Source organism: Vigna angularis, chromosome 2, assembly GCF_016808095.1.
Source record: "Vigna angularis cultivar LongXiaoDou No.4 chromosome 2, ASM1680809v1, whole genome shotgun sequence".
Lineage (NCBI taxonomy): Eukaryota > Viridiplantae > Streptophyta > Magnoliopsida > Fabales > Fabaceae > Vigna > Vigna angularis.
The window spans coordinates 51890762-51903318 of record NC_068971.1 but is presented as its reverse complement, the minus strand read 5'-3'; the positions used below and the strand labels follow the sequence as shown (position 1 = coordinate 51903318).

Here is a 12557-nt window from a genome sequence, read left to right as displayed (position 1 = left end):
AATAACATAAATTAAAAAGCTTTGTCGTTATATAGTTGGACAGTGAACTACTTTGGAAACACCATCTGTACGGACACCCTGTCTTTTATGCCTCTTCCTTGGTGAAAAATGTTATTTTAATTAATCATTTTTATTTAAATAATTCATTTAGTTGTGGTATAAACCCCTGCTATAGATGCTTTGGAGAATCTACTTCTGTCACCAAGTATGACAAGTCAGTGTTGTTATAAATTTTTTTAACATGTATGTAATTTTTATGGATGAAAAAAAAGTACAAGTTTAAGTAAGGATTTTAATAAAATTAAATATCTCATCAGCAAATTTTGACTCACAAGTTTAAAGATCAAATCACATTACCTAACTTGTGCATTGTATCTCATGACCACATTAAAAATCCAACTCAAATTAGTTAAGTCGATTTTGATAAAAAAGGTTATTTTATATTGTTTTAGAGAAAAAAAAAATTTAACCCAGTTATAGATACTAAATTATTAGGTGTAATACAAGTCATCTCGACCAAATATAAAACCAGTTTAGAATGTCATCTCGACCAAATATAAAACCAGTTTAGAATGTTTGTTATGTTAGGTTTAAATTTCATTTCTTAATATGGTATCAGAGCCAGATTAGATACTATTTTAACGATATTTGTTTTACTCGTTATTAAACTCTTACCGGATCATTCATTAATATAGTTGATTTTGTGAGATTAAGTTAGATTTAAAGTATTTTTTTTTTCAACAATAGGAAAAAAAAAAAGAGAATATTTAGTCTTTTCCTTATTCTATTCTCATCATTCCATGTGAAAGGAAATGGATAACACATAGAGTCTCTATACATCAGAGAGTGAGATTGATTATATTATTCATCGATGTTGCTTTCACCCCATAAATAAACCAAAGTTGAGTCGAATACTACAAGACACTATTTTTCCGATCACACCATACTCCTTGCTCTCGATTACAAATCGATAGGTTCAATGATCATGTTTTGGAGTAGATTCTTTCTCTAACTTATCTTCCTCGTCGTTGGTGTCTGGACGTTATATGTGTTCCTTGTGATTAAAACTATACAAGTAACACCAAAATAGCATAATCATATGATGTCTTGTTCAGTCAAACTATAATATGATGTCTCCTAGTGGCAAGGAATTAATTGAGGAATCCTTCAACTAGTAAACAAGTGCCGGCATTAATGTCAAAATCATGTGTAGCTCAATCCATATGGCAATAATTCAGCTCTCAATAGAAAACTACAATAACTTGAAACTAGTACAAAGATACCTATGATAGACAACAAGGTGTTCAAGAAGATAAGAACTTTGTGACAGGCATAGAAATCGCACCAGAAAATGGGTAGCAAAGGTGGAATTTTCCGTTATGCAGATGGAGTTGACAAATTTCTGTTACTGTTTGGGACATTGGGTTGCATTGGAGGTGGATTACAAACCCCTATGACAATGCTTGTTCTTGGTAGTTTGATAAATGATTATGAAGGTGGATCTGAACATTCCGTGCCCGACCAGGTTATAGACAAGGTAATTACTAGGTGAGATCATCACTGAAGCATTCCACAGCATAAATGCGATATTTCAAAGACATGGTTTCGTTACTTTTTCTTGCTGTTAGTTATGATGACATTCCACAGCATAAATATATATTTATATTCCAAATTTTTCATTTGCTAAAAAACATCTGACAAAGTTCTGTCATCATTCTTTCAGTACGCTCTAAGGCTGCTTGGTGTTGCAATTGGGGTTGCTTTATCCTCCTTTATAGGTAAGCATTGCTGCAATTCTAGATATTTGGTTTCCATTGTCAATGATAACTAGGGCTGTTGAAATTGTGCTTTTTACTGTGCAGCAAATCATGGATATGTGTAAAACATTATATGAAAAAAAAAAACTGTCCAGCTAAAGTAATTATTCCCCTTTTTGTTTTTTTTCTTTGGTTACATTACATTGGCAAGTGGATTCAATGAACTGACAATTGCTTGAATTCGTTTTCCACTTTGGCAAGATAATTATTTCTGATGTAGTAAGAACTGAATATTGGTTGGTCAGAAACAGAAAGAGTTCAATATTTGATTTCAAAGAGAGTGCATGCATATTATGTTATTTTGCAGAAGGGGTATGTTGGACAAGAACTGCAGAGAGACAAACTTCCCGCATGAGAACTGAATACCTTAAATCAGTCCTAAGGCAAGAGGTTGGTTTCTTCGACAAGCAAACTGACTCTTCCACAACTTTCAAAGTTATTGCCACCATAACTTCTGATGCTCAAACAATCCAAGATACCATGGCCGATAAGGTATACGTACTCAATTATTTGTAGAACCTTCCACCTTGTTTTGTTGAACTCGTTGTTGTAAATCATTTGTATGTGTTTGTTGCAGGTGCCCAATTGTCTGGGTCACCTCTCAGCATTTCTCTCTAGCTTTATAGTGGCACTCTTCCTTTCATGGAGACTTGCAGTGGCTGCTTTTCCATTTTCAATCATGATGATCATGCCGGCAATCATATTTGGGAAGGCCATGAAAGAGCTGGGAAATAAAATGAAGGATGCATATGGAGTTGCTGGTAGCATAGCTGAACAAGCAATCTCTTCAATTCGCACTGTTTATTCATATGTGGGCGAGAAGCAAACGATGCAAGCGTTCAACTCGGGTCTTGAAAAAAGTATGGAGATTGGCATAAAACAAGGTCAAATCAAGGGAGTGATAATCGGTAGCATTGGGTTGCTATATGCTACTTGGGCATTCCAATCTTGGGTTGGCAGTGTTCTGGTCCGGACAAAAGGAGAAAGTGGTGGTCCTGTGTTTTGTGCTGAGATATGCATCATTTGGGGAGGACTGTGAGTTAATTTCCCCCTTTTCTGTCCATTTGTCAAGTAATAACTTTTCAAGTTTAACACGAGGTTCTTGGAAGAACATGTTGATATTACTGCAGAAACTTAGTTGAACACTTTAAAAAATAGTCTAACAAAATGGTTGGACAAAGGTAAAAGTGTTGTTCCTTGTGGGGATTTGATGAGTCATGAGTCAATTTATATAAAAAACCTAATGATACTTCAAATTCAAAACTTCAAGAAAATGAGTTTGTAAGTCTTTCTTTTTTATATGTTGTTTATCTTGTTCATCTCTTTGTAAGATAAAACTTGCTTCTCTTTGTAACTCTACGCTTGAATTCCTTGTAATAAGAAGATTAGCTAATATTGAATTGGAGAAATACTTGCTTCTCTTGTTCACGGGACTTCATTTCCTAATTTCCGTGTCTGTTGAATTTAAAATGCACAGGTCTCTGATGAGTGCACTCCCAAATCTTGGTTTCATATTAGAGGCAACAATAGCTACTACCCGGATGTTTGAGATGATTGATCGGGTGCCAAGCCTAAATTCTTACAGAGAAAAAGGAAAGGTCTTAACACATGCAAGAGGAGAAATCACATTTCAAGATGTTGAGTTTAGTTACCCATCAAGGCCAGATGCACTGATTCTCCAAGGACTCAATCTGAAAGTGCAGGCCGGAAAAACATTAGGCCTAGTTGGAGGGAGTGGTTCTGGCAAATCTACTATAATCTCTTTGCTTGAAAGATTTTATGATCCTGTTTACGGGGAGATATTGCTTGATGGATATGATATACAGACATTTCACGTTAAGTGGTTAAGGTCCCAGATGGGACTGGTAAATCAGGAGCCAATTCTCTTTGCAACATCCATAAGGGAAAACATTCTATTTGGCAAGGAAGGAGCTCCAATGGATGGAGTTATAAGCGCAGCAAAGGCAGCAAATGCACATGATTTCATTGTCAAACTTCCTGATGGATATGAAACTCAAGTAAGCTATTAGTTCTGTCCCATTCCGTACTTAATTTGTATTAGCAAGATCCTAACTAGCCAATAGTTTTATGAGCGTTGAGTATAAGAAATCTGCATGCATATTAATTATGTAGTTTTATTTTGTTCAATGTGATTGCTTAGAAGATTCCAATTTGTTGTTTAGGTGGGACAATTCGGTGCTCAGCTGTCTGGAGGGCAAAAGCAAAGGATTGCCATTGCAAGGGCTTTGATAAGAGAACCCAAAATCCTACTACTTGATGAAGCAACAAGTGCTTTAGATTCACAGTCCGAAAGACTAGTGCAGGAGGCCCTTGAGAAAGCTTCTAGAGGTAGGACAACAATCATCATAGCGCATCGCCTGTCAACAATTCGTAAGGCTGATTCAATAGTAGTTCTTCAATCAGGAAGAGTCGTTGAATGTGGTTCCCATGATGAGCTACTCCAACTGAACAATGGACAAGGAGGGGCTTACAGAAAAATGCTACAGCTGCAACAAGCGACAAGTCAAAATGAAATTGCATTGCATACAATAAACAAGACATCCTTAACTATGGAAAATCTTACAAGTTCAAATTCGAGATGGCAAAGTAGCCCAACTCATCATGCATTTAGCTCAACACAACCATTTAGTCCCATATATTCAATCAGTGTTGTAGGGTCTAGCTTTGATGACTACGACAAGGAAAACTTTGAGAAATCTTCACATGCTAACTTCTCTCAATGGCGTTTACTAAGAATGAATTCCCCTGAGTGGAAACATGCTTTGCTTGGTTGTTTAGGGGCCATTGGCTCTGGAATATGTCAACCAATTTACTCCTATTGCTTGGGAATAGTTGCATCTGTCTACTTTATAAAAGATGACTCTCTCATCAAATCAAAAATCAGGTTGTACTCCTCCATCTTCTGCTGCATTGCTGTTGTCTACTTCATTTCAGGCCTCCTTCAACATTACAATTTTACCATTATGGGGGAGAGTTTGCTAAAAAGGGTGCGAGAAAATTTGCTAGAGAAGGTGTTGACTTTTGAGATGGGATGGTTTGATCAAGAGGAGAACGGAAGTGCAGCAATTTGTGCTCGTTTGGCAACTGAAGCCAACTTGGTCAGATCCCTTGTTGCAGAACGAATGTCATTGATAGTTAATATTTCTGTTATGGCTCTTTTGGCTTTTGTACTTAGTTTAATTGTTACGTGGAGGGTGGCTATAGTCATGATTGCAATGCAGCCTTTGATCATTGCATGTTTCTACTCAAAAAACATTCTCATGAAAAGTATGGCAGGGAAAGCAAGAAGGGCTCAGAGAGAAGGTAGTCAATTAGCAATGGAAGCTACTGTTAACCACAGGACTATTGCTGCATTTTCATCTGAGAAAAGGATTTTAAACTTGTTCAGAACTTCTATGGAGGGCCCTAAGAAGGAAAGCATCAAGCAATCATGGATTTCGGGTTCCATTTTGTCAGTCTCATATTTTGTAACAACAGCATCTATAACTTTGACCTTTTGGTATGGAGGCCGGTTATTGAATCGAAAGCTGGTGGATTCAAAACATCTTTTGCAAGTTTTCCTCATTTTGATGGGCACTGGTAGACAAATTGCAGAGACAGCAAGCGCAACTTCTGACATAGCTAAAAGTGGAAGAGCCATTAGTTCAGTATTTGCTATACTGGATAGGAAAAGTGAGATTGAACCGGAAGATCCTAGACATAGAAAGTGTAAAAATTCTTTGAAGGGCCATATAAAACTTAGAGATGTCTTTTTCTCGTACCCAACAAGGCCAGACCAAATGATTCTCAAGGGTCTCAATCTTGATATTGAAGCAGGCAAAACAGTTGCATTAGTGGGACAAAGTGGGTCGGGTAAATCAACCATCATTGGCTTAATCGAAAGATTTTATGACCCCGTGAAGGGATCCATATCCATAGACAATTGTGACATAAGGGAATTTAACTTAAGAAGTTTGAGAGCACATATTGCCTTGGTTAGTCAGGAGCCAACTCTCTTTGCAGGAACTATACGTGACAACATTGTTTACGGAAAAAAGGATGCATCAGAAGATGAAATAAGAAAGGCAGCACGTCTTTCAAATGCTCATGAGTTTATAAGGTACACTCTAGTTCTTTTTCTGTTTTCTTAAATAGAAGTAATTTCTATGCCTCAGCTTGTTACAATTTTTACACCATCAACCAATGAAATCATTGTTCGCATGACATTTAAGACCATTATAGTAAAAGTCAACAAACTTAGGTGATTTGTTATTGCAAGAAAGTGTAAAAAACAATGAACTTAACATATATGACCATTTGTAAATAGTCTATGCGAATTCTTGTACTATTTACTCTTTTGAACCTCCCTTTTGCAATAGGAACATAGAAAACATAGTTGCCTTTAGTAACACAACTTAAGTGATGTAGTTCAATGAAAGATGGATACGATACTTATTGTGGAGAAAGAGGAGTGCAGCTATCAGGAGGGCAGAAGCAGAGAATAGCCATTGCTCGAGCAGTACTTAAGAATCCTTCAATCCTTCTATTAGATGAGGCAACAAGTGCTCTAGACAGTGTATCAGAAAATCTGGTGCAGGAGGCACTCGAGAAAATGATGGTTGGAAGAACGTGTGTGGTTATAGCTCACCGTTTGTCAACAATACAGAATGTTGACTCCATAGTCGTTATTCAAAATGGGAAGGTGGTGGAACAAGGGTCACACTCAGAGTTATTGAGAATTGGATCAAATGGGGCCTATTACTCCTTGACTAGGCTACAACAAGACCACTCAACATGAGGTGATATGCAAAATATGAGTATGAATTTTGGATAATGATCTGCTATACTCCTATATGACCAATGTACACAAAATTCTGCAATTTAAAATAATAAACCATTTTTTGTATCCAAAATATATACATACATTAGAAGAGTAGTTTGACATGGTGAATAGTTCTTGCGTTATGTATTCATTTGGAACAAATGGGCATCTTTTTTATCAGTCCAGAAGCCTACAATACTGTTCTTATATCAGATCCATCCTTCTCCCTAAAAAATTTCCTTTTGGTCATTAGTTTATTTGTAAAGAAATATACCATTTGCTCATGCTAATAATAGATGCACAAAAAAGTAAGAAATCACCATTTTTTGGTGAGCAAGTTTTCTTTTTTTACAGAAAATGATTTTTGTATCAAGTCAACAATAAGTAAATCACCAATTTATTGCGTAAGAGTTAATTGCCCATTTAAGTGGAGGAGGTATTGTAATATGACTGAGATTGAAAAGAAAGGATTATTCTGAACTTTGGTGTTGTGAGTTCTCTCTCTGTTAGAGTCTCTTCATAAAAGTAGAGTGCAAAATTATTAGAAGGATAATGATGCTTTGACAACATTTTTTTGACAACATTTTAATATCATCTACGTGTCATTCTTTGATTGGTCCAAAATTACTCCACAATCAATAATAATAATCATAAACACCAATATGGATCAATCACAGAATAACACGTAAATAATATTAAAATATTGTCAAAAAAATGTTGTCAAAGTATCATTATCCTTATTAGAATGTTTAGAGTGAAAAGTAAAAATTCCTATAACTGAACATTGTTAAAAAAAATTCTAATGTGAACACAATGACAGTTCTTGTTCTTGGTATGAATTCCAAAGACTACTTCCGTAAAAATGTATCATTGTTATAGTGTTCACCAAACAGAAATACAAATAAAAACACATGAAATGCGAAAATGTAATTTGTCTCGGTCGTTAGGACGTGACATTCATACCACTTCAAAAAATTAAAGCACTCAACTATTAATTAAACTAGACAAAATCGATTCAAAAAAATAAAATTTAATTGGTTTTGCCTGCACTCCACTCCTCTTGGTTTGCTTACGCTCCTCTATATCTGTTCTTGCTTAGTCATGCACAACAATACACAGTTCAATTCACCTATTGTATGTCTCTGATTCATGGCTTGTACACCACGAACTTCTTCATGGGACGCTTGCACACTTGACAAATTACAGTTCCTTGACTCAGTCTTCCATTTTTTCTTGAGGGAACAAAGTAAGAGTGAGTGCAACTCCCCTCAACAAAATCAGCTTCTAGGATGTTTGTTGGAGCACCCCACAATCCAAACTTGGTTATATTTTCTCTCCACACAGAACATTTCCTTAAGAATTCCATCACCTGCATCCCTCGAAGCCTGATAATATCTGTTGAACCCCCACTTCCAATCACTGCCCAACCTTCCTCCCTATCATCCATTTTAAGCAAAGCTGACAACTCTGCTAGTACATAATCACCACTTGGTGTCTTCCCTAGTCTGAGTTTAGACCTTAACATACTCGCCAACCGAAGCCAGAAGAATTGCACGTTTGTGAAGGAAAGTGGATCACTGCGACTTGTTGCACCACTTCTTGCCATTATTTGCTTAACATGTTCACCCAATTGACTATTACCAACATATATTGTTTCCAGCTGCAGACCTGCTCGTTTGAGCTCAGTTATCTTATCATTGAATTGTTGGATCCAAACCAAGTTTTCACTCCCATAAAGGCAAATACTTTTGCCTTGCTCAACCTGACACATGGTACAATGTCAAATCTAGTAACATTACTGAATTAAACTGCTAAAATCTGCATGAAAATATGCTGTAATCAGACTCCTACCCAATAAGCAAGGAGAGGATTGATCTCATCTAGCAAAAGTTGCATTGTCAAATTTTGGTCTTGCCACAGCTCTTCCTCTTTGGAAGCTGAAAAAGGGTAAGCTTTGGCTCCCCAAATGTTGATCATATCAAGAGCATTGTAATTTGTGACCTTCCCTTTCGAATCTAGAGCCACCATGATGGGCTCATCCTTGTAGTTCCATCTTTCCCTTATGTACTTGACCACTGCTGGGCTAAGTAACCTTGGTTTCCGAACAGCATGCCAAGGCAAGGAATCTGATAGAAAATTAAAACTACTTTCTTCAGCTTCAGTCCATGAATCAGAAGATGGAAGGGGAATCCACACAATCTTATAACTCTCCTTCAGCCACTCATTCAGAGGATGATCGCATGTTTTCTGGACAAGTAAGAATATATCCACTGGGCTGAGTAACTGTGGTTTTGTGATCAACAACAGAACTATCTGGTTTTTCAGCTCAGACACACCTAACTGTTGATAAAAGAGGATTAAGATTAGAAGATTGCTAAGGCTAGAAAGAATATATTCGCAAGTTGCATCTTCAGAAATATTTTAACAAATCTGAAACTAGCTAGAGCTATTAACATACTTCCGGAAAACAAGCAAGATTGCATTGAAAAATCCTACCAATGTTGTTATTCATTCAAATCCCACCCATGCGTATAATCTAAATTTAATGATTCTTATGTTCAAAAAATGAGAAGTGTTCTCATTACGTATATCCCAATATGCACAGGGAGTTTCTTATTTAAGAAATACTACTCTCCTTTTCACCAACTTGTCTTCTTTTGAATAATATGTATACGTATGTTTATGTACATATATGTATATGTATTTATATATTTATATGTATGTATGTGTGTGATTGTATAGTTCATTTAGTTAAAAGTCTCAACTTAAATTATATGTTTGCCAAAAGTATGTTAACACTCTAGATTCATGATTCTCTGGTATATCCTTTTATTTGCTTCTATTCCACTGATGTTAGATTTGTTCCTAAAAGTATACTTACGTGTACGTAAATTTGCCTATTTATACCCACTTCATTGTTAAGAAGAGTATTAGCAAATTATAATCTTTATTTCCTCAAAATACACCAAAAACTATAGTTTACTAAAATAATCCTTCTAAAAGTAAGTGGTTGTGGTTAGGACGATGTGTTTCCCACCACAATCGAAGAGCATAATACCTTTACTTCTGTTGAGCAATCCTTCAGTGGCAAGTAATTATTTGAAGGAAAAAATAAAGTGAGAATCTTTTGATTATCAATGTGCTCCTCACGAGCAAGATCCGACAGCCTCTGATACAAGTTTCTCTCTGAAACATTAATTATAAATCACTGATCACATAAATCAGAATTGTTTAATAAACCTGTCATTGTAAGCATTATTATGAAGCTAAAAAGTAACCTATTTCTTCGTAACACAGATCCACCTGTCTTCTAAGATTGCAGCGTGTGCCACTTAATCTATACGCCAAACTTGAAAGCTCCCAAGCAGCAATTATTGCTGAATCTGAGTACCTGAAATGTGTGGATACCAATAAATCAAATATCATCCTAGGCAAATTTTTTACGTGCTTTCCAAACTGTCAAAAATTCTGAGAGGCTATTCAAATAAATAAAAGAATTATGCATGTTTGGCAGTATTGATCTGAGCCTCAAAGAGAAGAAACATGCACTTGCTCATGTTGCTTGGTTGTGAAGTCCTTGACTTGGGAAAAACATGCTAAACAGCTTCTGGCGATCCAGTATGCAGCTTCGTATATTTGAGACTTTGTGACACGGAATATATGATCTCCATGCTCAACATGTTGAAGAGGCAAGTATTCAAACTTAATTATACACATAGCCACATCCATCATGGTCTCAACCAACAAGCTCAATGCCTTGATTTGTAGCTTCAGTGGCTTTAAGTTGCAGGGAAGCTTCTTAATACTTGAAATTAAAGCTGCCAAACTGTTATCATAATGTAGCTGCATAAGTTGCCAAAATTCACCATATCTTACAGCAAAAGCAGCAAGCACTAGAACTACTTTTGCGTCCCAGCTATACTTCCCTATCAAATCAAACAAATTTATGACCCTTGAGTTAATATCACCTTCACCAGAGCATCTGCAGAGCATCTGCCAACAAAATAGATATGTTAATCATAAGTCCAACATCAAATGCATGCACTCACATTGTCAAAACAGCAAACATGTAGAATACCTTGCATATTTTTGTGATGATGAATCCTACCGATTCACTACAACCAATCGTTTCAATTTCAGTTATATCCGTCTTATGAAAGGAAGCAGAATATAAATTACAAGTCACCTGAAACAAGCCAATAGAAATTATAATCTGAAATTTTCAATACAGGTAATATGTTTTCTATGCCACACTCAGTTTAATGAATTTCTTGTTAGGGATAGTTTTAAAAATGGTATGAGATTGCATGAGTTTATGGCTACAGCATGAAGGGTGTATCTAGGTAGATAAAAATTACTATTATTTTGGAAGAATGAAACATAATGTTGCCCACTGCAAGAAGAATTGCCTCAGAATCCAACCTACGACCATCTGGATCATGTGTAAGGAGGAGCTTCTTTATAAGATTATCACGTTGCATGTTTCAAATTGAGAAAGAAAAAAGGAACTCAAGGTTGAAATGCACCACATGAGCTTGCCACACTGCAAAATTTACGAGATTCTGCTATCATTGGATAATTCTGTAGCTATATTTATATTCTTTTGATCAAAACAGAAAGATGATGGGAACCATCAATATGTGTCTATTGAAGTATTCTTATTATGTTTATGCTAATTTATACGTGAAGGGTCTTTCAAAAGAAATGACTGAGAATATACAATGCCAACAAAACATGAGTCCAATTCTGACCCACCTCCAACCAAAAATCTAAAGGAATGTATTTATTTGTTTTCATCTATACTCAACTTTCTTATTTTTACTTAACGTGAGACTTAATCTTGAAAGTCTCACATCGACCAGAGATAAGGCCAAATTATAATATTTAAGTGAGGTGCAAATCTCAACTTATAAGTTGATTTTGTGAGGTTGAGTTAGGCTTAAAACCACTTTTTAATATGGTATGAGAGCTATGGTTGGAGTATCGGACCACTCCCACATCGATTAGAGATAAGACTAATTATAATATATAAGTGGGGTTTTGTAGGAATGAGTTAGGCTTAAAAACTACTGTCTAATACTTAAACTCACTTAGATTTCCAATAATATAGTCTACGAAAAGGAAAATGTCTTCTTACTTTTTCTTTCCTCTTTCACTTTATTTATTTTGGTATTACATTACTACTTCATGGATTAGTGAAGTAACTATGTTACTCAGCATGCGAATCAGGTCATTGACATTATGGGGCCACAGTTTTTTCAATACAATCTGAGATTATAAAACTGGATTATATAATCAAAGAAACATCTTTATCAAAAGGCAATATCTTCTTTTCTCTTTCTATACGAACTTCTGAAAATAGTTAAATCAATGCAAGTGTTATTTTTGAATTAGAGGGACAAGGGAGCAAGTAAAATACTTTTTTTATGCTTTTCTCTTGTCATAAGGCAAGTAAAAGAGCTTTGTCTTCTTTCTAGAAAGATTGATTCTCAATTTCTCACATCACAACACACAAACTTCATTCATTCCTCACAAGGCACTGGTTCACATCATGGTGATTTTGACAACTACTTCATTTCTTGCTAAATTTTTTATTATGTAACTTTCCATAAAGCTCTTTATTCTTCCATCTTCATCCAAAACACCATAATCAAATTCACCAATACCATCAACAGGTTTTGAATTAAAATGTACATAAAATACCCATTTCCTTTGTCATTCACCTTGAGAGTGTAAAGAATGTCTCAGTATATAAATCTTTTGAAAGAGTGTGATCTAGGTAATGTGGAACTAAAAGTCTTTTAGAATACTCAATTTTTCACAACAAAAAGAGCATTCCGAACACTTTTATGTTGTTTATGATAATCTTCTAGAAAAATTTTGTGATGCTTATAAGTTCGATATATTTTGTATATTAT

General features: G+C 35.5%; 3 protein-coding genes across 3 annotated transcripts; 2 read left to right on the top strand and 1 right to left on the bottom strand.

The window, feature by feature from the left end:
• Window positions 1–1342: 1342 nt before the first annotated feature.
• On the top strand, window positions 1343–1831 carry LOC128195383 (ABC transporter B family member 15-like). The gene is made up of 2 exons (XM_052872664.1): window positions 1343–1537; window positions 1724–1831. The coding sequence occupies exons 1-2, from the start codon at window positions 1352–1354 to the stop codon at window positions 1829–1831; spliced, it is 294 nt and encodes a 97-aa protein (XP_052728624.1). The 5' UTR covers window positions 1343–1351.
• Window positions 1832–2111: 280 nt separating this feature from the next.
• On the top strand, window positions 2112–6759 carry LOC108327667 (putative multidrug resistance protein). Its single transcript, XM_017561351.2, has 5 exons — window positions 2112–2309; window positions 2395–2852; window positions 3295–3835; window positions 4001–5937; window positions 6246–6759. The coding sequence occupies exons 1-5, from the start codon at window positions 2169–2171 to the stop codon at window positions 6613–6615; spliced, it is 3447 nt and encodes a 1148-aa protein (XP_017416840.2). The 5' UTR covers window positions 2112–2168; the 3' UTR covers window positions 6616–6759.
• Window positions 6760–7472: 713 nt separating this feature from the next.
• LOC108328270 (protein SIEVE ELEMENT OCCLUSION C) lies at window positions 7473–11293 on the bottom strand. The gene is made up of 7 exons (XM_017562104.2): window positions 10998–11293; window positions 10718–10825; window positions 10187–10632; window positions 9918–10030; window positions 9698–9825; window positions 8491–8979; window positions 7473–8401 (listed from the first exon to the last, which is right to left on the bottom strand). The coding sequence occupies exons 1-7, from the start codon at window positions 11118–11120 to the stop codon at window positions 7787–7789; spliced, it is 2022 nt and encodes a 673-aa protein (XP_017417593.1). The 5' UTR covers window positions 11121–11293; the 3' UTR covers window positions 7473–7786.
• Between the last annotated feature and the right edge of the window lie 1264 nt (window positions 11294–12557).